The sequence below is a fragment of the Mustelus asterias genome, chromosome 15 (genome assembly GCF_964213995.1).
Source record: "Mustelus asterias chromosome 15, sMusAst1.hap1.1, whole genome shotgun sequence".
NCBI classification, from domain to species: domain Eukaryota; kingdom Metazoa; phylum Chordata; class Chondrichthyes; order Carcharhiniformes; family Triakidae; genus Mustelus; species Mustelus asterias.
Window position 1 is genome coordinate 94,708,240 of NC_135815.1, and position 25,653 is coordinate 94,733,892.

At 45.5% G+C, this 25,653-nt stretch overlaps 1 protein-coding gene across 1 annotated transcript in view; it reads left to right on the plus strand.

The window, feature by feature from the left end:
- plcb1 (phospholipase C beta 1) overlaps window positions 1-25,653 on the plus strand; it is a 751,388-nt gene that overhangs the window by 492,712 nt on the left and 233,023 nt on the right. Inside the window, exon 5 of the mRNA XM_078230364.1 lies at window positions 12,902-12,981. Coding sequence (XP_078086490.1) covers window positions 12,902-12,981 — 80 coding nt within the window. The remainder of the gene's footprint in view (window positions 1-12,901; window positions 12,982-25,653) is intronic.

Sequence of the window (25,653 nt, forward strand, 5' to 3'; positions counted from 1 at the left end):
CACAGACAGTGACCCAAGGCTGGAATTGAACCCAGGTCCCTGGCGCTGTGAGGCAGCAGTGCTAACCACTGTGCCACCCCAGGGTTAAACTGTTAACTTTCACTGGACCCGGGTTTGATTTCCAGCTTGGGTCGCTGTCTGTGCGGAGTCTGCATGTTCTCTCCGTGTCCGCGTGGGTTTTCTCCGGGCGCTCTGGTTTCCTCCTACAGTCTGAAAGACGTGCTGGTTAGGTGCATTGGCCATGCTAAATTCTCTCACAGTGTACCTGAACAGGTGCCAGAGTGTGGCGATTAGGGGATTTTCACAGTAACTTCATTGTAGTGTTCATGTAAGCCTACTTGTGATTGATAAATAGACGTTTTACGTTGTACCATCATAGTTATTGCTAAATGCCAACATTGACCTGGAAAGCAAATCTTTCCATTATGATTAGATAATTTTGAAAGAAACACTATATTTTAAAGTTTTAAAATTATATTTTAGATTATATCTTAATCCAATTAAAATTATTTAATTATTAAGTTATTACCTGAAAATTTGCATTAAAAGTACAGAATTCAACTTCCTGGTTTGCTGTCTGTGTGAATAATTCAATGTGATTGGCTGCTTGCCTGTTTGATGACATCATTGTTGCTGCATGTCTGGAGATCTCCCTGACTGAGTATTAGAAGCAAACTGCCATTGGGAATGGGGAAAATCAGGCCACAGACATCACTAGATTTTGCAGGCAGCTTTCTTCAAGGTCCAATAAGAAGTTTCGCAACACCAGGTTAAAGTCCAACAGGTTTATTTGGTAGCACTAGCTTTCGGAGTCTCAGGCTCCTTCATCAGGTGAGTGGGAGCTAGGTTCGCAAACAGGGCATATGTAGACACAAACTCAATTGCAAGATAATGTTTGGAATGCGAGTCTTTACAGGTAATCAAGTCTTAAAGGTACAGACAATGCGAGCGGAGAGAGGGTTAAGCACAGGTTAAAGAGGTGTGAATTGTCTCAAGCCAGGACAGTTAGTGAGATTTTGCAAGCCCAGGCATGGTGTGGAGGTTACAGATAGGGTGACATGAACCCAAGATCCCGGTTGAAGCCGTCCTCATGTGTGTGGAACTTGGCTATCAGTTTCTGCTCGGCGATTCTGCGTTGTCGTGTGTCTTGAAGGCCCCCTTGGAGAACACTTACCCGAAGATCAGAGGCTGAATGCCCTTGACAGCTGAAATGTTCCCCAACAGGAAGGGAACACTCTTGCCTGGTGATTGTCGAGCGGTGTCCATTCATCTGTTGTCGTAGTGCCTGCATGGTCTCGCCAATGTACCATGCCCCGGGACATCCTTTCCTGCAGCGTATCAGGTAGACAATGTTGGCCGACAAGGTCAACTGCTTATGCTGTTGTTTCATTACCAATTCCAGACCATTATAATGTTCACAAGGGAATTGAACAAGAACAAAGAACAAAGAAAATACAGCACAGGAACAGGCCCTTTGGTCCTCCACGCCTGCACCAACCACGCTACCCAACTGAACTAAAACCCCTTACCCTTCTGGGAACCATATCCCTCTCTTCCCACCCTATTCAAGTATTTGCCAAGACGCCCCTTAAAAGTCACTATCATCTCTGCTTCCACTACCTCCCCTGGCAGCGTGTTCCAGGCACCCACCATCCTCTGTGTAAAAAACTTGCCTTGTACATCTCCTTTAAACCTTGCGCCTCGCACCTTAAATCTATGCCCCCTAGTAATTGACTCTTTCACCCTGGGAAAAAGCTTCTGACTATCCACTCTGTCAATGCCCCTCATAATCTTGTAGACTTCTATCAGGTCGCCCCTCAACCTCCGTCGTTCCAGTGAGAACAAACCAAGTTTCTCCAATCTCTCCTCATGGCTAATGCCCTCCATAACATGCAACATCCTGGTAAATCTTTTCTGTACCCTCTCCAAAGCCTCCACATCCTTCTAGTAGTGTGGCGACCAGTTGGATAAATAAATGTTGAGGTATAATGTGCAGGGGAAACCCAATACTTTTACACCATTTTTATTCACAAGTTTATTCACATCCCAAGCAAACATTCCTGCTGTAACCACTAATTCTGTCCACAAGAGGTCACAGGGAAAATCCACAGAGGCAATTGCTCCAATTTAATAGAACAAATTTAAACTTATGGGTCGGCGATGGCCTAGTGGTATTATCATTAGATTAAATCCAGAAACTCAGCTAATGTTCTGGGGACCTGGGTCCAAACCCACCATGGCAGAATTCAATAAAAATATCTGGGATTAAGAATCTATTGATGACCATGAAACCATTGTCGATTGTCGGAAAAACCCACCTGGTTCACTAATATCCTTTAGGGAAGGAAATCTGCCGTGCTTACCTGGTCTGGCCTACATGTGACTCCAGAGCCACAGCAATGTGGTTGCCTCTCAACTGCCCTCGGGCAACTAGGGATGGGCAATAAATGCTGGCCCAGCCAGCGACACCCATGTCCCATGTATGAATTAAAAACAAAATTAAACTGTCCCTTGCAACGGAGAGAGAAAACAAATAATGGAAATCTGAAATAAAAACAGATTATGCTAAAACATCAGGTAGTATCTGTGGAGAAAAAAAGATCACAGAACAAATTGGCTAGCACTTTCAAAGAGCTGGCATGGGTAGGATGGGCTCAATGGTCTTTTTCTGTGCTGTATCAATATGATGGGCTAAAGGAGGCTATAAGTACACACTACCAACAGAGAGAAATACCCCTGCTAAAATGGTGCGTACGATTCATGGAATCCCTACAGCGCAGAAGGCCATTCGGCCCACTGAGTCTGCACCAACTCTCTGACAAAATATTTTACCCAGGCCCTCTCCCTCAATCTATCCCTGTAATCTCACACATTTACTATGGCTAATCCACCTAACCTGCACATCTCTGGACACTAAGGGGCAAATTACCTTAGCCAATCCACCTAACCTGCACATCTTTGGACTCCGGTTAACCTGGTGTTGTGAGACTTCTTACTGTGGGAGGAAGCCAGAGCACCCGTAGGAAACCCACCCAGACTCGGGGGAGAACATGCAGACTGCACACAGACAGTCACCTAAGGCCGGAATCGAGCCCGGGTCCCTGGCACTGTGAGGCAGCAGTGCGAACCATTGTGCCATGATGTGGAGAAGCAGGCATTGGATTGGGGTGGCTTGCAAAATCCTACTAACTGTCCTGGCTTGAGACAATTCGCACCTCTTTAACCTGTGATTATCCCTCTCTCCGCTCGCACTGTCTGTGCCTGTAAAGACTTGATTGCCTGTAAAGACTTGCATTCCAACCATTATTTGCAACTGTGTCTCTGTCTACATGTGCCATGTTTGTGAACCCACCTCTCCACTCACCTGATGAAGGAGCAGTGCTCCGAAAGCTCATGATTCCAAATAACCATTGTGCCACCATGCCGCCCAAGTTTGTATGATCCTACGATTAATTTTCTTAAAACCGCAAGCGCCAGTTAAAAAGTTTACAATATTAATCTTGAAAATTTGGCCTGGTTGATATATTAAAATGCATAATTTAACTGAATGATGTGTTTTAGTTTTTGGGATGGAAGAAGAGCATCTATTATCTTCTCAGGTTGAGGGTGTTAGCTAAAATTGGCTCCCAGTACGTGATAGGAAACTGGATGCACATCTGATTTATTTTAGTCCCCACATTTGTGACATTTGTTGTCAAAGTAAACTCAGGCCGTGAGTTGAATTTTGTCCTGTCCTGATCTCATGCTGTCTGGTGCCCAACAGCCCATGCAATATGTGAGAGAATTGTGTTTTTTATCAGTATCTGAGGAATAAAAATAGACAACGCTGGAAGCGTCTAACTGATCGGGCAACATATTTGGAGAGAGAAACAGAGTTGGCGTTACACGGTCAATGCCACTCTCATCTCTCTTTCTCTCCTGACCCGATACTACCTGACCCGACCAGTGTTTTCTGCGTTATCTGTTTTTATTTCAGGTTTCCATTATATGGACTTTCTCTGTTGCAGGGGGGACAGTTTAAATTCATTTGTATTAAATCGAAGAAATTGCCTCCGTGGATTTTCCCTGTGACCTCTTGTGGACAGAATTAGTGGTTGCAGCAGGAACATTTGCTTGAGAAGTGTATACACAAAGCCCTGCGGCAAATAATCTCTTTGAAAGAAGCGCTTTAGCTCATTTTCTGGTGATTTATGTTAATCGTGGGTCTTTTTAATCTCTGCTTGTACTGATTCAACAAAACGCAAATTATGCAGTGCAAATGATCTAGTTTAATTAATCTCTTTTGAAATCTCCAAAAAGCCATCTCTTTTATCAATACTACCAACTTTCTCAATTAAATACTTTTACACCTAACTGCTGCTATTGAGGTAACTGCTGTATGGCGTGTTCTAAGACCATAATAAGACCATAAGATATCGGAGCAGAATTCGTCCCATCGAGTCTGCCCCGCCATTCATAGCATCATAGAATTCCTACAGTGCAGAAGGAGGTCATTCGGCCCATCGAGTCTGCACCGACCACAATCCCACCCAGGCCCTATTCTTGTAACCCCTCATATTTACCCTGGCTAATCTCCCTGATACTAGGATTAATTTAGCATGGCCAGTCAACCTAACCCGCACATGTTTGATCATGGCTGATATGTTTCTCAACCCCATTCTCCCGCCTTTTTCCCGGAACGTTTGATCCCCTTACCAATCAAGAACCTAGCTATCTCTGTCTTAAATACACTCAATGACCCGGCCTCCACAGCCTTCTGTGGCAATGAGTTCCACAGATTCACTACTCTCTGGCTGAAGAAATTCCTCCTCATCTCGGTTCTGAAGGGTTGTCCCTTTACTCTGAGGCTGTGCCCCCGGATCCTAGTCTCTCCTACTGATTTAAACACCTTCTCCACATCCACTCCATCCAGGCCTCTCAGCATTCTGTACGTTTCAATGAAGTCCCCCCCTCATCCTTCTAAACTCCATCAAGTACAGACCCAGAGTCCTCAAATGCTCCTCATACGTCAAGCCTTTCATTCGTGGGATCATTCTCGTGAACCTCTTCTGGACCCTTTCCAAGACTAACACATCATTCCTTAGATACAGGGCCCAAAATTGCTGATAATACTCCAAAAGCGATCTGACCAGAGCCTTATAAAGCCTCAGCAGTACATCCCTGCTTTTGTGTTCTAGTCCTCTCGGAATGAATGCTAACATTGCACTTGCCTTCTTAACTACCAACTCAACCTGCAAGTTGATAAAGACTATGACCAGTGGCATTTTGATTTTCCTGTCACAAATACAATATTAGAACACGAATGCATTGATATAGCACATTGGGATGAACTCTCTTCACCTGTTTATAAAGCTAAAGATCCACAATTTTTTTAACAGCTTGATCAATTTAGTCCTGCCATCTTTAATATTTCTTGACGAGATCCCTGGGGTCTTGCTGCTCTTACACCTCCTTTAAAACAATACTGTTTAGTTTATACAGCCTTTTTCCACCCAAAATGCATCACTCTTCCACAAACTGCATTTGTGTAGTGATTGTCCCTTTAAGGGCAACACAAGGCCATGTGACCCTTACTCTGCTGTGTTGCCCTTTAAGGAACACTTTAAGGGCAACACAGCAGAGTAAGGGTCACATGGTCTTGTGTTGTGCCTAAGGGGACAATTTACCATGTGCCTCCCCATTTCACCCGTCTACTTGTACCTTCTCGAAGTCTGCTGCTATCTTCCTCACTGCCATCTCCTCGCAACCATCTGTTTTTAGCTTTTGGGTTCATTGGTAACTGTTGGCTGAACAATGGAAACGGCTCCTCTGTTTCTCTGCGTATATCATGGGATACCTTAAATCCACCTGACCGCAAATAAGTCTACGGTCTGAAGTCTCATCCGGAAGACAGCACCTCCAACAGTGCGGAACTCCTTCAAATGCTACACAGAAGTGTGAATCTAGATGATGTCTTGGGTGTGGGACTTGAACCCACAACCTTCTGACACCTTCTGACAAAGTGGAAATGCAACCTACTGCTGACATTGTAAGCCCACCTCCTGCTACACCCTGCTGAACGATGGGGCTTTGTACAGATGAATCATCGGCACTACAAGGAAATGGGAGGATTCAACAATGTTCTCACTAAGGGATTGGATGGGCACATTAACAGTTTACTAGATTAATGAGAATTGGCTCATGCATTGACATTACAAAGCCGCAAACGTTAACTGTATGTTAATTATGCTTAATTGGGGTTAGGTGGTAAGCATTATATATCTCTAAAAATAGACATTGACTTGAACAATGGATGAGGAGGTCATGCTGATAAAACGTAGGCAAGGATTAGCTCCAGTTATATCATACAAATGTTCAAAATAGGAGCAGGAGTAGCAATTTGTGGGAAGAGAGGTCAGGAGTGGTTCCAATGCGAGCAATGAGGACTCTGACCACCAACAGGCTTAAGGGCTCTTGTGAGGCCTGCAAGCGACCCCATGAGACCCCCATGAGTTACAAATTCATCCAAACTCCATCCAAACTCCCTGCAGTGCAGAAGGAAGCCACTTGGCCCATTGAGTCTGCACCGACTCTCTGAAGGAGTATTTTACCCAAGGCCTTTGTCCCACCCGATGCCCTCAACCATGCACATATCCCTTGGCTAAGCCACGTAACCTGCACATCCTTGGAGACTAAGGAACAATTTAGCACAGCCAATCCACCCAACCTGTACATGCTTGGACACTAAGGGGCAATTTAGCATGGCCAATCCATCTAACCTGCTCATCTTTGGAGTGTGGGAGGAAAACAGAGCACCCAGAGGAAACCCACAGAGACACGGGGAAAAGGTGAAAACTCCACAAAGACAGCTACCCTAGGCCGGGATCGAACCCGGGTCCCTGGCGCTGTGAGGCAGCAGTGCTAACCGCTGTTGTTGTAAAACCTTCTTCAGATATTTTAAGTGCTATATTGAATGTAATTTTATGAGTCGTAGCTAAAGGGAAAGTTGGCAGGATCTCAATATACAGTTGAACCATTTAAAGATTAGAAGTTGAAGGCAGCCAATGCACAAAATGCAAGCTTGACTTCAACTATTGTATGTTGAAGTGGCTAATTAAGCAATTGCCCGAAATACAAAGCTTTATACTCCCGTGTTCAGTGCACCGCATTAGTTTATTGCAAAGCCACTCAACAGATTAAGTGCTGACGGTTGGGATTATGCAATCACTCACTTAATCTTGTATTTATTTAATGTTTCAGGAACAAGTCACAGAACGTAGGGAGAGTTTTGACGTCAGCTACATGGTGACCAATTTGGCAGTAGTTCACCGTTCTGAACTCGTTAATATTTTTATTAAGTATAATTTGAATTATTTTTGTCTCCCCAATTTTTCCACTCGCCCCTCCTCATCTCGAAGCCCTTGCTTGAATACGGCCAGTAGGTGCTGGGCACTATTCTGCATATCTGCAGGACGCACAGAGCCCCAGTGTATTATTCAAGGGGCAGCAAATTCAGGGTTGAGACCGACTCTGTCCTAATGTGATATCAGTAAGAGTTTTAACAACACCAGGTTAAAGTCCAACAGGTTTATTTGGTAGCAAATACCAAATAAACCTGTTGGACTTTAACCTGGTGTTGTTAAAACTCTTACTGTGTTTACCCCAGTTCAACGCCGGCATCTCCACATCATGACTAATGTGACATCCACATGCATTCCTTGTCCATCAGTAGTCACTAAGAGGAAGCGATGGCCTAGTGGTGTTATCGCCTGCTATTAATCCACGAAACTCAGCTCACGTCCCGGGAACCGGGGTTCAAATCCCACCACGGCAGATGGTGAAATTGGAATTCAATAAAAAAGACATCTGGAATTGAGAATCTACTGATGATCATGAAAGCATTGTTGGAAGAACCCATCTGGTTCACTAATGTCCTTTAGGGAAGGAAATCTGCCGTCCTTACCCGGTCTGGCCTAATGTGACTCCAGAGCCACAGCAATGTGGTTGACTCCCAACTGCCCTACTAGGGATGGGCAATAAATGCTGGCCATCCAGCGACGCCCATGTATCATGAATGAATTTTTAAAAGACTAATGGGAAGGGTGAAAAATGCTGGAATTGTGCTGCCACACCCGCCCCAGAATCGGAATCGCAGAACGGAATTCTCTGTTGGCCTCGGGCGGGATTTTACGAGCCTCACCCAAGCGAGGTCGCAAAATACCGACCAAAGTCTTTAATTGCCCCTCAAGAGTCGTTGCTTTTATAGGCTATGGCCTCATTAGTGCTGAGATGAGCTAGTTTAAGTTTATTTATTAGTGCCACAAGTCAGCTTACATTAACACTGCAGTGAAGTTACTGTGAAAATCCCCGAGTCGCCACACTCTGTTCGGGTACACGGAAGGAGAATTTAGCACTCCCAATGCACCCTAACCAGCACGTCTTTCAGACCGTGGGAGGAAACCGGAGCACCCGGAGGAAAACCATGCAGACACTGGGAGAGAACGTGCAGACTCCACACAGATAATAACCCGAAGACAGGAATTGAGGCCGGGTCCCTGGCGCTGTGAGGCAGCAGCGCTAACCACTGTGCAGAGGCCAGGGATAACACCAGTCGTCATGATATTCACTGTGAGCCGCTAATCTACCAATTTTGTCACTGAAGGAGCTGGTAAAGTGTGGTGTTGGAAGCTGGGAAAGGCTCCTGACGCGTGGCACAGTCGGTGCATGTACCGCCAGTACGGATGACAGGCCGTACACAGCCCCGCAGATAATCTGACTTGCTTTAAATTTCCTGATCTTGACTGGATCTCCAGCCGAGAAGTTTTTATCAGCCTCAGCACTTACAGTGAAAGCAAAACACAAAACTATCCGTCAGCGTTCCAGCGACCCCTGCTGGAAATTAGGATGTTGTACAAGGACAGCACTGTGCCCAGCTGTGACTTTTTTTTAATACTTTTCCAATTCAATCAAATCAAATCCAATTCAGAGTCTCAACAAGTTGAGACATTTCCGATCCAGGCTGACAAGACAGGGCGAGCGACCAAACCACCCTGTCCTGGGCCCGATCTACATGAGCCAAGCTGATTGGAGAAGGGGGAGGATCCTCCTCCAAGACTTGAGCTCATTTGCATCTTAGCCAAAAGGCCGAGATGCCGCTTTAAAAAATTGCTTCATATGAAACATATGAAGCCTCAGCGTAACCTGATGACCTCGACCAAGTGCGGCCGACCATTTTTCCAAAGATATTTCACAGCTACCAAGGCCAGCATTTGTTTCCCATCTCTAACCGCTCTTGAGAAGGGGCTGGTGAGCCACCTTCTGGAACTGCTGCAGCCCAGCACGGCGGCACAGTGGTTAGCACTGCTGCCTCACAGCGCCAGGGACCCGGGTTCGATTCCCAGCTTGGGTCACTGTGTGGAGTCTGCACGTTCTCCCCGTGTCTGCGTGGGTTTCCTCCGGGTGCTCCAGTTTCCTCCCACAGTCCGAAAGACTTGCTGGTTAGGTGCATTGGCCGTGTTAAATTCTCCCTCAGTGTACCCGAACAGGTGTCGGAGTGTGGCAACTAGGGGATTTTCGCAGTAACTTCATTGCAGTGTTAATGTAAGCCTACTTGTGACACTAATAAATAAACTTTTAAAACTTTAAACATCGGTATGCCAACAGTGCAACGGGGAAGGGAATTCCTGGTTTGACTCAGTGACAGTGAAGGAACAGCAATAGAGTTCCAAGTCAGAATGGCGGCTTGAAGGGGAACTTGCAGGTGATCGTTTTCCCATGCGCTTGCTGCCCTTGTCCCTCGCAATGGTAGAGGGTAGCAGGTTTCAAAGGTGTGTCAAAGGAGCCTTTGTGAGTTGCTGCAGTGCATCTTATTAATGGTACACACTGCTGCTGCTCTGCATCTGTGGTGGAGGGAATGAATGTTTAAGGTAGTGAATGGGGTGCCAATCAAGCAGGACTGCTTTGCACTGGATGGTTTTTAGTTTATTTTATTTACTTATTGGTGTCACAAGCAGGCTTACATTAACACTGCAATGAAGATACTGTGAAAATCCCCGAGTCGCCACACTCCGGCGCCTGTTCGGGTACACTGAGGGAGAATGTAGCATGGCCAATTCACCTAACCAGCGCATCTTTGGGAGGAAACCGGAGCACCCGGAGCAAACCCACGCAGACACGGGGAGAGCGTGCAGACTCCGCACAGACAGTGACTCAAACCGGGAATCGAACCCAAGTTCCTGGCGCTGTGAGGCAACAGTGCCAACCACTGTGCCACCGTGCCACCCCTATGTGGAGCGTCTTGATTGTTGGAACCACATTCATCCAGGCGAGTGGGGAACATTCCATCACACTCCTCACTTGTGCCTTGCAGATGATGGACAGGCTTTAGGGAGTCAAGAGGTGAGTTACTCGCCACAGAATTCCCAGCCTCCGATCTACTCTTGTACATGGCCGATCTGTTTCAGTTTCTGATCAGTGGTAACCCCCAGGATGTTGCTGCTGTTACAGTCAACCACTTCAGGTGATGAGCGGAGAAAACTAGTTGGAAAAGACCACCTCAAATTGATATAACTTTGATTGAAGACCATGATTCCTTTCGGGGTCAGTTCTTGATTGCAATCAGACTTCTGGGGGAGGGAAGCAAGAGAGGGGGAGATCCCCAAGTAACCAAAACTTTCTCCAGATAAGATATAGTTTTATTTTGAAATGGAGAGACTGCATAGCTATTCTAATTGGGAAGAGAAAAATAACTGATTACTCGAGTTACTTAAACTTTAGAAAGGCCATCAACCTCCGAGGGGCAATGCCCTTTCTCGTGGTATGTGAATGCAAACAAAATCCCTACAAACATTCAGCAGGCCAGACAGTGTCAGAGAGAAAACAGATAATGTTTCACATGTAGAGACTTCTTCGGAACTGGGCAATGCTACTGATGAACAGAAAGAAGAAAGAAGATATAAGAAGAACGAAGGGAAGGAACCCAGGCACGCACATATCCGTGAAATACGTTAATGGGAGGTTGGAGAGAATTAAATAGTTCAGGTTATATTAATATGAGCGGTATCCTGCAACAGTCCCTTATTTTCCTTCTAAAAACACTTCAGCACCCTAACTTTAAATGCGAGCCAGGATTCTGGGAGCACGGTTGTGCAGTGGTTAGCACTGCTGCCTCAAAGCACCAGGGACCCGGGTTCAATTCCCGGCTTGGGTCACTGTCTGTGCGGAGTCTGCACATTCTTCCCGTGTCTGCATGGGTTTCCTCTGGGGACTCCGGTTTCCTCCCACGGTCCAAAGATGCGCAGATTCAGTGGATTGGCCATGCTAAATTCTACCTTAGTGTATCCGAACAGGCACCGGAGTGAGACTACTAGGGGACTTTCACAGTGACTTCACTGTCCCTGTATCCCACTTAAGCACCTACGCCATTGCAAACTAAAAGATCCAGCCCACTTCCTTTGATGTCCTTCCCGAACACAATCAAACCACTTAGTCCATCGCTGAGGGTTAACAATACCTCTCAAGTCCCAGCAGTCATGGTCGAGTGGTTAAGGCAATGGACTTGAAGTTCAGTGGGGTTTCTCCATGTAGGTTTAAATCCTGCTCATTCCGTTTCTTACTTAGTTTCAAAATTTCACCGAGTACCTTTGGTCTAAATCATGTCTCATGCAGAAAAAAAAATCCCACACTTGTAGCCATGAAATCTGCGATCTTGTTCACAACACCTCTAGCATTCCTGTCAATGAACCTTTGATAGGTTGCTCCTATCTTTTGCCACATTCCTCCTGGTCTTTGATCTTGCTGCTATCAACTTATTTTCTTCCTGATCATATCCTGTTTGACCCTGACCAGTCCCACATCACATAAAGATATACTTCTGAGCTTGAGATACCTCTACTGCAATTGACATCATTCCCCCACTGCCCAGTGTAAGACTTGTCAAAGTGCAATTGAATCCAGATAGGCTAGCTTGAAAGTACAGCACGGTAAGTGGCCATTTGGCCCATCCAGATCATCGCAGCATTTGTACATGAGTCAAGCATGCCAGAATCAGTCCCTCACTCCATGTGTATTGCTTGATCCATCCAGTGTTGTATCAATTCTGTTTGTCATATGAAGAAATGTATATGTTGCAGGAAAGATTTACCAGGACACTACCAGGACTTGATGGTTTGAGTTATAAGGAGAGGCTGGATAGACTGGGACTTTTTTTTCCCTGGAGCATGGGAGGTTTAGGGGTGATCTTATAGAGGTCTATAAAATAATGAGAGGCATAAATCAGCTGGATAGTCAACATTTTTTACCAAAGGTAGAGGAGTCATAAACTAGAAAGAGTGCAGAAAAGATTTACTAGGACGCTATCGGTACTTAATGGTTTGAGTTATAAGGAGGGGCTGGATAGACTGGGACTTTTTTCCCTGGAGCGCAGGAGGCTTAGGTGTGATCTTATAGAGGTCAATAAAATAATGAGGGGCACAGATCAGCTGGATAGTCAACATCTTTTCGCAAAGGTAGGGGAGTCTAAAACTAGAGGGCGTAGGTTTAAGGGGAGAGATACAAAAGGGTTCAGAGGGGCAATTTTTTCACACAGAGAGTGGTGAGTGTCTGGAACGAGCTGCTAGAGGTAGTAGTAGAGGAGGGTACAATTTTATCTTTTAAAAAGCATTTAGACAGTTACATGGGGAAGATGGGTTTAGAGGGATATGGGCCAAAAGCGGACATTTAGTGGTTAAAAACTGGGCGGCATGGACATATTGGGCCAAAGGGCCTGTTTCCTTGCTGTAAACCTCTATGACTTTGACAGATATTACATCCTGGTCTATATGACAGTGCAGGTGGCGGAAATGTGTGGCAATTTCAAGCCTTCTAAAGTTGGCATACGAACAACTAACACTTGGAAAATATCCTTCTCTCTTTGTCTCTGCAGGAATGGACTGACGCACTATTCAGCTTAGCAACAAACTTGCTGGCACAGAACAGGTCGAGGGACACACTATTGCACAAAGTGTAAGTTTGGTCACTGTGCTTTTTATTTATTTCACTGGTTTCAGCATTTTCTAAAACACTGCTGCATGCATCACAACCGTTAAAAATTTGTTATCTTTATTCCCACAACGTCTTGTGAGTGCAGTGGGTAATGTCTCTGCCCCTGAGTCCCAAGCTGTGGGTTCGAGTCCCACGCCAGGACTTGATGGCCAAGGAAGGTGCATTCATAATGCGGCCAAACACAGTGGGCGAGGTTTTCCGGCCGCGCTTGTTTCTTCAAAAGGAACTCTTCAAATGCAGACAATAAGCATACAACAAAACTTATTCCAACTTATACATCAAAGAAAGGGTTCAATAAAAAAAACTTCATTGCTCCAAACTTGAGGCCTTGCCCTGGGCCACTCCAAGCTCCCCACCATTCCCAACAGGTTCTTACTTATAGTGAGTCAGCTGACCATCATATCATTCTGTAACTGGTTTCATGGTTTATTGGTCAGCTGACCCTTACAGCTTGTTACCATTGGTCACATTACATCCAATGCAAAGTTGTCACCGGTTATATTCTAACAGTGCTCACCCTAAAACCAGAAAATCCTGCCCGACATCAATGGATCTTTCCACCCACCCCCCTCCCACCCGCTACGATTCCCATGGTGGGCTGGATGGGAAAACTCCCCCCATTGAGTGTCAACCTTCAAAAATCCTTCCAATGGCTGGTGGTAAGAGCGAGGAAGATGCTTGGGTCAACCACGCTTGATGTGGAGTGGCGCCCCTCAAGCTATAAACCCCCTGGCAACAGATTAGCTATCAGTTCTGGGAATTACTAGCTATGGAAACATGGAAGTCTGCCTTAGTGCACCAGAATTCCAATTCCCACAATGGAATCAACACCCTGGGGTTTAGGTCAATCTGTCTCATGGTCTAAATTCAATATTGTACATTCTGTGCGATAGCATTAAATGAACAATAACACGTCGCAGCCCCTTTACATCACTCTTTATTTTCATTTACATTCCCCGCTGCCAGTTTACTGTCACATGTTTTAGAGTCGTGACTACTGTGTGTCCTTGTTTTACACTGTTGCCGGAATTTTACTTGCACACCCACCAAGATTCCGGGGAAGTCTAGGCTCGGAGAATGGCGTTATCCATTGGCTTCGGGTGGGATCGTACGAAACTCGGACGGACGTGCCAGTAAAATTCCACCCTGTGTGTTTGATTTTTATGGTCAGTGTAGTGGGACCTCAATTAACTGTTTACTGGAATATTTTGGGGATCCAGGTAACTTGGGCGAAATGCAAACTACTACAGATCATAGAATCATTGAATTCCTGCAGTGCAGAAGGAGACCCTTTGGCCCATCGAGCCTGCACCGACCACAATCCCACCCAGGCCCTATACCCACAGCCCCACTTATTTTCCCTGCTAGTCCCCCTGACATTAAGGGGTAATTTAGCATGGCCAATCAACCAAATCTGCACACATGGGCACCACGGTGGCACAGCGGTTAACACTGCTGCTTCACAGCAGCAGGGACCCGGGTTTGATTCCCGACTTGGGTCACTGTCTATGTGGAGTTTGCACGTTCTCCCCATGTCTGCGTGGGTTTCCTCCGGGTGCTTCGGTTTTATCCTGGGAATTGGAATTCTGGTGCACTAAGGCAGACTTCCATGTATCCATAGCTAGTAATTCCCAGTCCAAAGATGTGCGGGTTAGGTGGATTGGCCATGCTAAATTGACCCTAGTGTCAGGGGGATAAGCAGGGTAAATATATGGGGTTACGGGAATAAGGTCTGGATGGGATTGTAGTCGGAGCAGACTCGATGGGCCAAATGGCCTCCTTCTGCATTGTCGGGATTCTATGATCTTTGAAGTGTGGGAGGAAACTGGAGCACCCGGAGGAAACCCACACAGACACGGGGAGAACGTGCAGACTCTGCACAGACAGTGATCGAAGCCGGGAATTAAATCCGTGTCCCTGGCTGTGTGAGGCAGCACTGCTAACCACTGTGCCACCTTGCTGCCCTGGAGGTCTGAAATGAAAACATGAAGCGCTGGAAAACCTAAGCCAGCCTGGCAGCATCTGTGACAGAGAAAGAAAGAGTCTAAGTCCGAGTTTGAGTCTGAGGGTGGGATTTTCCAGCATTGGGGCGAATGCGGCTGGAAAAGCCCACCCGACGTCAACAGACCTTTGCACGGTCCATGTCCCGCCCTCTACCATGTCCATGGTGGGCAGGACGGGAAAATTCCACCCATAGAGTCAAATTGGACTTGAAACGCTCAGTCTGTTTCTCTCTCCGCAGCTGCTGCCAGACCTGCTGAGTCTTTCCGGCACTTTCTATTTTTTGTTTAGGTAATTTGGACATTTGGTGAAAATATTTCAAATTGACAGATTGGATGTGACAATTCTAACAGACACAAAAGAATACAGGAGAGGGAGTAAACGTTACGGTGGTGATGCTGTGACAGGGAAAGGTATTCTTGGGGAAGGATTGATGGCATGCTTTTAAAGGTGGACAGGTCCCGGTTAATCCACCCTCCCAGTCTTGTAACCACTCTCACTACATTTGTTGCGCATGCGGTAATACTAACACACCAACAAGGCTCAAGTTGTTCAGATGGCAGCACGGTGGCACAGTGGTTAGCACTGCTGCCTCACAGTGCCAGGGTCCTGGGTTCGAATCCAAGCTTGGGTCACTGTCTGTGCGGAGTCTGCACGTTCTCCCCGTGTCTGCGTGGGTTTCCTCCGGGTGCTCTAGCTTCCTTCCAGAGTCTAAAGATGTGCAGGTTAGGTGGATTGGCCATGCTAAATTGGCCCTTAGTGTCAAGGGGGCTAAATGCATGGTGTTGTGGGGAGAGGGCTTGGGTGGGATTGGTGTCGGTGCAGACCCGATGGGCCGAATGGCCTTCTTCTGCACCGTAGGGATTCTAGAGCTTTAGTCCACCTTTGGTAACCTTGTATTTAGGTTGAATTCAGTCTTGATACCCAAAATAGAGGAGAATGATTCATACAGGTTATCAGTATGAAAGGTCACATTGTGATCAACTCGAGTAACAGTGAGCAATCAAGCAACTTCATAAATGTAGAACATGGAATAACTGGGCGGAAACTATCAATCCAAATTGTTCCAGAGCATTTTTTTACTCATTCATCTGATGTGGGCATCGCTGGCTGGGCCAGCATTTATTGCCCATCCCTAGTTGCCCTTGAAACTTGAGCGGCTTGCTGGGCCATTTCAGAGCGTTGTTGAGAGTCAACCATATTGCAGTGGCTCTGGAGTCGCATGTAGGCCAGACCGGGTAAGGACAACAGATTTCCTTCCCTAAAGGACACTAATGAACCAGATAAGATTGACCCGATGATCGGCAATGGTTTCATGGTCATCAGTAGATTCTGAATTCCAGATTTATTTTATGGAATTCAAATTCAAATTCCACCATCTGCCGTGACGGGATTTGAACCCAGGTCCCCAGAACATTGGCTGGTGTTTCTGGATTAATAGTCTAGAGATAATATCACCAGGCCATTGCCTGATCAGGACTTACAGAGATGGAGGCAGCATAGCATTGTGGCACAAGCAAGCATGTTAAAAGACTCATCATGTCCTTACAGTCACCAGAGAGCAAATAAGGAACATTTTACTCGACTATATCTACTCTCTGTTTATTGCCAAGCTCTGAAGTGGCTGGCCGTTCAAATTATGACTACACATTAAACTGCTGCTCTCAAATTGTGTATGGCTTAATGGAGGTGTATCCCGTATCCAAAAATGATAATTGCTACACCACAACAAAAAATAAAACAACATCAGAAAGTCAATTGCACATTGTTAAACCTTACTCCTGACTGTTATGATCTGGTTAGGGACCGTTAACATTTAAATAGAGATCCAAACACCTTGTTTTAACCAATAAAGTTCATTTATTAGTGTCACCTGTAGGCTTATATTAACACTGCAATGAAGTTACTGTGAAAATCCCCTAGTCGCCACATTCCGGCTACATTGAGGGAGAATTTTGCATGGCCAATGACCTAACCAACAAGTCTTTCAGACTGTGGGAAGACTGTGGCACAGAGGTTAGCACTGCTGCCCCACAGCACCAGGGACCCCGGTTCGATTCCCGGCTTGGATCACTGTCTGTGTGGAGTTTGCACGTTCTCCCCATGTCTGTGTGGGTTTTCTCCGAGTGCTCCGGTTTCCTCCCTCAGTCCAAAGGACGTGCTGGTTAGGTGCATTGACCCGAACAGGAGCCAGAGTGTGGCGACTAGGGGAATTTCACAGTAACTTCATTGCAGTGTTAATGTAAGCCTTACTTGTGACTAATAAATTAACTTTAAACCGGGGCACCCGGAGGAAATTTACGCAGACACGGGGAGAATGTGCAGACTCTACACAGACAGAATTGAACCCAGATTCCTGGCACTGTGAGGCAGCAGTGCCACCATGCCACAATCCATTTATGCAACTACACCTTTCACCTTTTCTCAAACAAAACACAAATTTTATTGTATATTGAGTATATTAAACAGCAAATATGATTAGGTTGACACAACATCTTAAAGTTATTTACATCTGTTGGGACCACCTGTTACAATCCCCAAGAAACCACTTTAATTCTCCTCAGCTCCAACCAGTCTCAGAGGTAAACCTTGAGTTTATAATATAACCTTGAGTTTATAATATAATAATATAATATTTAAACCTTGAGTTTATAATATAACCTTGAGTTTATAATCCCTTGACTTTGAATGACTCAGTTTCTTGTTCTGGTATTTTTTCCAATACTTCCAAGCTGATTTGCTTTTTGATTTATTTGCCACAAGACTTTGTGAGGACCACTGTAGATGCTTTCACTCATTTCAAACTAAACAACCTTCAAGCTCCTGTACACTCACACAATTCAAAGTGAGATTACGCCTCAGCTGCATAGCATGTGGTGAATGATGTGTGGAAGTTAAAATGCTCAGATTTTAAAAAATCATGCCTCCACTGTAACAGCTTGTGAGAATGTTGCAGACCTTCAAGGGAGTCTGCCTGCTTTCAGGCTAATCTTCACTTGCATAGGCCTCATAACATTCTGCTTTTTGACCTTCACCAGAGGGTGAGCAAGACCGGATTTTTCCATAACAAATACTAAAGGCGAGATATGGGGATATGCTATACAAATGAAGGATTAGCAAAAGTCAATTTTTCATCGAATGAGAAAGGACGAAAAGCCAGGAGTTAATTGGCAAATATGTATGCCAATAAAGGATGTGAACAAAATGCTTGTCCCTGATTTGCTGTAATTGAATATAACTGCAACGTTGTTTTCTGTAACATCAGAACCACTTCAGGATGGAGGACGGGCGTTCTCCTTGTGCACAAGTACTTAAAGACCTTACATTGGATGCATGGTGTCCAGTGGTTTGTATTAAGAGTTGACTAAGAGTGCCTAAAGTTGCTGGTACCCAGGATCTCTGACAGATGAAGTTAATTTTTTTTCTCTGCTTACAGTGCAGGTCTGTCAAATTATCATGTACTTTGGCTGTTTTCTCTCAGTGAATTGCAAGCTGAACACACCAGTTCCAAGCTGGAACTTAAGCTTGGATGGTTCAGTGTTGCTTTTTGTAGCCGCAACCAATTTCAATCCTCCCAGCAATTTGGTTTCCAAAACCCCAGGTTCAGTTTGTATTTCCTTTCCATGTTTAGCTGTTTGGTTTCCATTTTCAGCTTCTGTTTTTGGTCAGATCATGCTTTGTCTAAGTTACTCTACCATTGTTTCATGGTTGTATTCCGGCCTCCTGAGTGTGATAACCTCCCAGTTTGTTTACATTGCATTTACCCCATTTTCTGCGTTTAAAACTTTAATTCTTCAAACTAAAATTTATATACCAAAACACATAAACCATAAACTAGATATTGACAATATAAATAAATAATAGCATCTTTGATAGAGTTACTATCTGCTACCTTAGGCAATGGCCTAATGGTATTATCACTATTAATCCAGAAACTCAGCTAATGTTCTGGGTACCCGGATTCGAATCCCACCACGGCAGGTGGTGGAATTTGAATTCAATTAAAAAATCTGGAATTGAGAATCTACTGATGACCATGAAACCATTGTCGGAAGAACCCATCTTGTCCTTTAGGGAAGGAAATCTGCCGTCCTTACCCGGTCTGGCCGACATGTGACCCCAGAGCCTCAGCAATGTGGTCGATTCTCAATTGCCCTTGGGCAACTAGGGATGGGCAGTAAATGCTGGCCCAGCCACGCCCATGTCCTGTAAATGAATTACGGACGGAATTTTACTGTCCCACCTGCCACGGGAATCGGAGCGGGCGAGCGGCAGGCAACTGTTGACCTCAGGTGGGATTTTGCAGTCTTGGGGGCGAACGAGGAAGTAAAATCATTTGCAAAGTGAATAAAAATAAATGTGCCCCCTTCCCCCAACAACAGTCACTGTCTGTGTGGAGTTTGCACATTCTCCTCGTGTCTGCGTGGGTTTCCTCCGGGTGCTCCGGTTTCCTCCCACAGTCCAAAGATGTGCGGGTTAGGTTGATTGGCCAGGTTAAAAATTGCCCCTTAGAATCCTGAAATGCGTGGGTTAGGGGGATTAGCAGGTAAATATGTGGGGGGTGGGGCCTGGGTGGGATTGTGGTCGGTGCGGACTCGATGGGCCGAATGGCCTCCTTCTGCACTGTGGGGTTTCTATGATTCTATGATTCTAGTTTGGGAGAGCTTCCATTGCCAGCTTTTGTCCTCATCTTTAGGAGCCAGCTATTTTGCAGGAGATCTGTAGCCTTAAAGCATGAGTTGAAATCACTGATTTAATATTGCAAGCCCATCAGAGCTTCGAGATGCTGATTAATAAATTTATTCCTGACAACTTGCATGCCAATTGACATTGACAGATACAATTAGCCCCGTTTTAAGCTGCTGTGATAACGTTTGATTATAATTTGAAATAAAAGTAACTGGAATGAAAATATTGTGGGACAGATGTCACACACTCTCTTTGTGTTTTTGTGACTGCTGTGGTGAAACAGTGATTGTAGATTCAGCACTTAAGTTATATTTTAGTCATCTCATGTGGCACCATTGAATTTGCAAATCATTTCACTCCAAATTTAGCCAGCCATGCCCTTAATACAGCTTCAACTTGGAGCATATTTTCCCAGAAGTCGGTTCCCATTTATTTTTGCCGGCTACTTCCTACCCTCTCAAGTGTCTCGATTGCCCCAGCCACCTCCTCCATTATTAAAACAGCTGGTTCTGTGGTTCCTCCTTCACCTCGCAGTCAACGTGTCTGCCAGCATTATCTATTCCCATGCAACCCACAATCAAGTCCCCGCGCACTTATAAACAATTCTCGCTGCCACAACGACCGCTGTTGCAACCTTTACCTGCCACATTTTTAAACTGAAGGGGACATTGGGGACATCATTCAAAGTCACAGTAAGATGCGAGACATTTTTCACAGCCAGGCCTCCGAGCGCTGTGATGGAGTTAGCTGAGTCCCTTATCATTAGAAATCTGCATCCATCACATGGTGAGACGCATTGTCAAGTACCTGGGTACAAACAACACTAGGCACTAAGAGTACTCAGACTTCCAAGTTTTAATTACAAGTGAGAACATAATACAGCACAAAGCATTGCAGGGTGTTCTGTCGATTCATACAGAAAATGTAACAGTTACAGTTCACGATATCTTGCTTTTTGGGATTTCGTTATTTCCATCCTGTGGCCAAGGCTGGAGACAGTGTTCATGGAACTAACACAAGGTTTAGATTAGTCGCTTATCCTGAGTGTGTAAGCGCTGGCCTCACTAAAGGCCTTGTTTGGCTAATAATTATTTTCCATTACTTAACAGAGTTGTTTGTCATAACTTAATTTCCACCATTGTAACTTAATTTTTCCCTACCAGCATCTGCAGCTTTTTAAAACTGCTTTCAACTATACTTCCATTACATTTATTGCTTTATTTGAAGTGAGCATCCTTAATCTGACAGAAGAAAGTGAATTAAATATTTGGCCATAGCTGGAATTACGACGTAATTTCCACAGCATACTCATACAAGACACTGAATATATACAGTGAACTTGGGGTGCTGGGGGAGAGGAATTGTAGAGTTATTGGGCGTTCAACCATACTTTTCATGCTAAATGAAAGGATAAGTTAATGGCAAAGTGCTGCGGATGCTGGAATTTGAAACAGAAACAGAAATGCTGGAAAATCTCACAGGTCTGACAGCATCTGTGGAGGGAGAGTAGAGCCAGTGTTTCAAGTCTGATGACTCTTCGTCAGAGCTGGAGAAAGGATCAGTTAATTTGATACTAGCCTAGATTTTCATAGAATCATAGAATCCCTACAGTGCAGAAGGAGGCCATTCGGCCCATCAAGCCTGCAGCGACAACAATCCCACCCAGGCCCTATCCCCATAACCCCACATATTTACCCCGCTAATCCCTCAAACCTAGGCCCCCCGGGACATCAAGGGGCAATTCATCATGGCCAATGCATCTAACCCGCACATCTTTGGAGTGTGGGAGGAAACCGGAGCACCCGGAGGAAACCCATGCAGACACGGGGAGAATGTGCAAACACCACGCAGACCAACAAAGGGTCATCTGGATTCGAAATATCAGTTCTTTTCTCTCCTTACAGATGCTGCCAGACCTGCTGAGATTTTCCAGCGCTTTCTCTTTTGGTTTCAGATTCCAGCATCCGCAGTAATTTGCTTTTATCCACACAGACAGTGACCCAAACTGGGAATTGAACCCGGGTCCCTGGCGCTGTGAGGCAGCAGTGCTAACCACTGTGCCACCATGCTGTCCCAATTGTCAACAGTGACAAAGGAACAGTGCTCCCCATTCGCCTCACTGTCAGTTGTCCACAAGTCCACAGTTAATTTGATACGAGCCTAGATTTTCAGAGAATCATAGAATCCCTACAGTGCAGAAGGAGGCCATTCGGCCCATCAAGCTTGCAGCGACAACAATCCCACCCGGGTTCAATTCCCGGCTCGGGTCACTGTCTGTGTGGAGTTTGCACATTCTCCTCGTGTCTGCGTGGGTTTCCTCCGGGCGCTCCGGTTTCCTCCCACAGTCCAAAGATGTGCGGGTTAGGTTGATTGGCCAGGTTAAAAATTGTCCCTTAGAGTCCTGGGATGCGTAGGTTAGAGGGATTAGCGGGTAAAATATGTGGGGGTAGGGCCTGGGTGGGATTGTGGTCGGTGCAGACTCGATGGGCCGAATGGCCTCCTTCTGCACTGTAGGGTTTCTATGTTTGTGCAGTTAAGTGGGCAACTTGCTCTCCTCACCCACTGTTTGGTCCAATGTGGCGCCCTCTATAAGGACTTGTGGCATCTGCAAGCCTCTGGTCAGTCAGGTTGAAGGATCATCGCTGAGGCCCATGGAGTCTAAACCAGCGACTGTGACTGGAATTTTCCCGTCCCGCCCGCCATGGGAATCGTAGTGGGCGAGGGGCGGACCATGGAAAGGTCCGTTGACCTCAGGTGGGATTTTCTGGTTTTGGGGCGAGCGTGGCTGGAAATGTTCGCCCTATATATTTAATCTAAATCATGTAGTGAAAGCAAAATAAAGGTGGGGATAGGTCAGAAGGGATAAAGAGAGAGGGAGGCTAAATATATCAGGTTAAAAGCAAAATACTGCGGATGCTGGAATCTGAAACAAAAACAGAAAATGCTGGAAAATCTCAGCAGGTCTGACAGCATCTGTAGGGAGAGAACAAAGTCAATGTTTCAAGTCTGGGTGGTCCTATGTCAGAGCTCTGATGTAGAGTCATCCAGACTCGAAACATTGGCTCTATTCTCTCTCCACACAGATGCTGTCAGACCTGCTGAGATTTTCCAGCATTTTCTGAAAATATATCAGGTAGCTGGCTAACCACTTTCTGTTTTCTACATTACACGAGCAGTTATACTTCAAAAGTATTTCATCGTCTGTAAAGCATGCTGGGGATGTTCCAAGGCCGTGAAAAAACACAAATCTTTGTCTTCTCTATTGTCCCTGCATTAAATCACCTGGGACATTATCTCAGATCGCTGTCTTGTCTTTAGCTGCAGTTACGGACACTCCCCTCATTGCAGATCTGCTGGAGAATACCAGGAGATGCCTTTGGCACATCAAAGATGCAACTGTGTTCACGTTTATCCGGTTGGAGACTGTGCCAACTGCGGTTGGCAGGCCGTGACTCATGGAGCACCGCAGGGCTGGAGCCTCAGCTATTTACAGTCTATAACAATGACTTAAATGAAGTGGCAGAGAGTAATGTATCTAAGTTTGCTAACTGTACGAAGCTAGATGGGAAGGCAAGCTATGAGGAGGACACAAAGAGACTGCAAACAGGGTTGGACAGGGTAGATTCAGAAAGAATATTCGCAATGGTGGGGGAGTCCAGAACTAGGGGTACCTTGAGGATAAGGGGTAAACCTTTTAGAATTGAGGTGAAGAGAAATTTCTTCACCCAGAGGGTGGTGAATGTGTGGAATTCACTACCACAGAATGTAATTGAGGCCAAAACGTTGTCTGATTCCAAGAAGTAACTCTTGGGGCTAAAGGGATCAAGGGATATGGCGGGGGGGGGAGGGGAGGGATCAGGATCTGGTCCCTGGCGCTGTGAGGCAGCAGTGCTGACCACTGTGCCACCATGCCACCTAAAAATCTACAGATGACCATGAAACCATTGTCGATTGTCAGAAAAACCCATCTGGTTCACTAATGTACCTTTAGGGAAGGAAATCTGCCGTCCTTACCTGGTCTGGCCTATGTGTGAATCCAGAGCGGTCATGATGTGGAGATACCGGCGTTGGACTGGGGTAAACACAGTAAGAAGTTTAACAACACCAGGTTAAAGTTCAACAGGTTTATTTGGTAGCAAATGCCACTAGCTTTCGGAACAGGCTGTCCCTTCGTCAGGGGAGAAAGCCTGTTCCGAAAGCTAGTGGCATTTGCTACCAAATAAACCTGTTGGACTTTAACCTGGTGTTGTTAAACTTCTTACTGAATCCAGAGCCACAGCAACGTGGTTGACTCTCAACTGGCCTCGGGCAACTAGGGATAGACAATAAATGCTGGCCAGCCAGCGACGCCCGTGTCCCATGAATGAATTAAACAATTTCCAAATTTCAACACAACAGGGAAACCTGAATAGAGAAGGTCAAAATTGATGAGCTGTCTGGACTACAATTTATGAAGAAATTTAGGAGGGGGTTCAAGTCTGTTGCGTTCGTGTGATATTTTTAAAAATGTTTCAGCTGCACTCTTTTGACCTCCTGAACATTTGGGTTGTGACAGAGCCTCATTATTCACCTTTGATTGTTATGTTCTGGGCAATGCATACTCCTGTGTAAACCACAGAGCAAGACAAATTGCTAGGTGAAGCAGCTAGTTCCGATATTAATTCAATAAAGACCCATCGGTGCACAGACTGTGCAAATGTCTTTCTCCATTTATTTAAATAGAAGCTGTAGCTCCGAGAGGGGGAAAACTGTGAGTAAAGTCAGCACTGATTGTGCCACAGGGACTCTTATTGTAAATAAGGATCTTCGTAACAAGGTCAGGTTATATTTCATTTATCAGAAGGACAATAAAGGTAAAAGCTACTCCCTAACAGCAATAATCCAAATAAGTCATGTGTGTGTTTCAATTAATAATATTTGCACACATATACTGCACGCATTTGAGTGCCCAAGCTTGACTTTGTGTGTGACATTAAGTTAAAGTTTACTTATTAGTGTCACAAGTCGGCTTACATTAACACTGCAATGAAGTTACTGTGAAAATCCCTCAGTCGCCACATTCAGTTCGGGTACACCAAGGGAGAATTTAGCATGACCAATGCACACAACCTCTATGCTATTATGAATTCATTGTAAGTTTGTACAGGAAAATAAAGTTTCAGCTTTATTTACTGGTGTCACAAGTAGGCTTACATTAACACTGCAATGAAGTCACTGTGAAAATCCCCCAGTCGCCACACTCCAGCACCTTCTGGGTACACTGAGGGAGAATTTAGCATGGCCAATGCACCTAATCAGCACATCTTTCAGACTGTGGGAGGAAACCGGAGCACCGGGAGGAAACCCACGCAGACACGGGGAGAACATGCAAACTCCGCACAGACAGTGACCCAAGCAGGGATCGAACCTGGGTCCCTGGCGCTGTGAGGCAGCAGTGCTAACCCGCTGTGCCACTGTGCTGCCCCCAATGTTCCCACGATTCCTTTTTATAAATTATAGTTGTGATAACCCCCATGAGTTCCATGGGGGAATCATGATTTGATCGCCCTGGGGGACTTGCTGAATTCAGGTTCCCTTAGTAACTGTAAAGGGCCTGACCAGGTAGAGCTCATCGCCTGAGCCTGAGTCTGACAGACGTGCTGGTTAGGGTGCATTGGCCGTGCTAAATTCTCCCTCAGTGTACCCGAACAGGCGCCAGAGTGTGGCAACTGGGGGATTTTCACAGTAGCTTCATTGCAGTGTTAATGTAAGCCTTTATAACTTAATGTAAACTTTATAAGGCGACCACTGGGAGGGCTCTTCAGAACTATTGTCCCAGCTGGGAATTATGTGTGACACAGAGCAGTTGCTTTATTTGTGTTTAGCAATAAGACCATAAGACATCGGAGCAAAGTTCGGCCACTCAACCCATCGAGTCTGCTCCGCCATTCAATCATGGCTGAT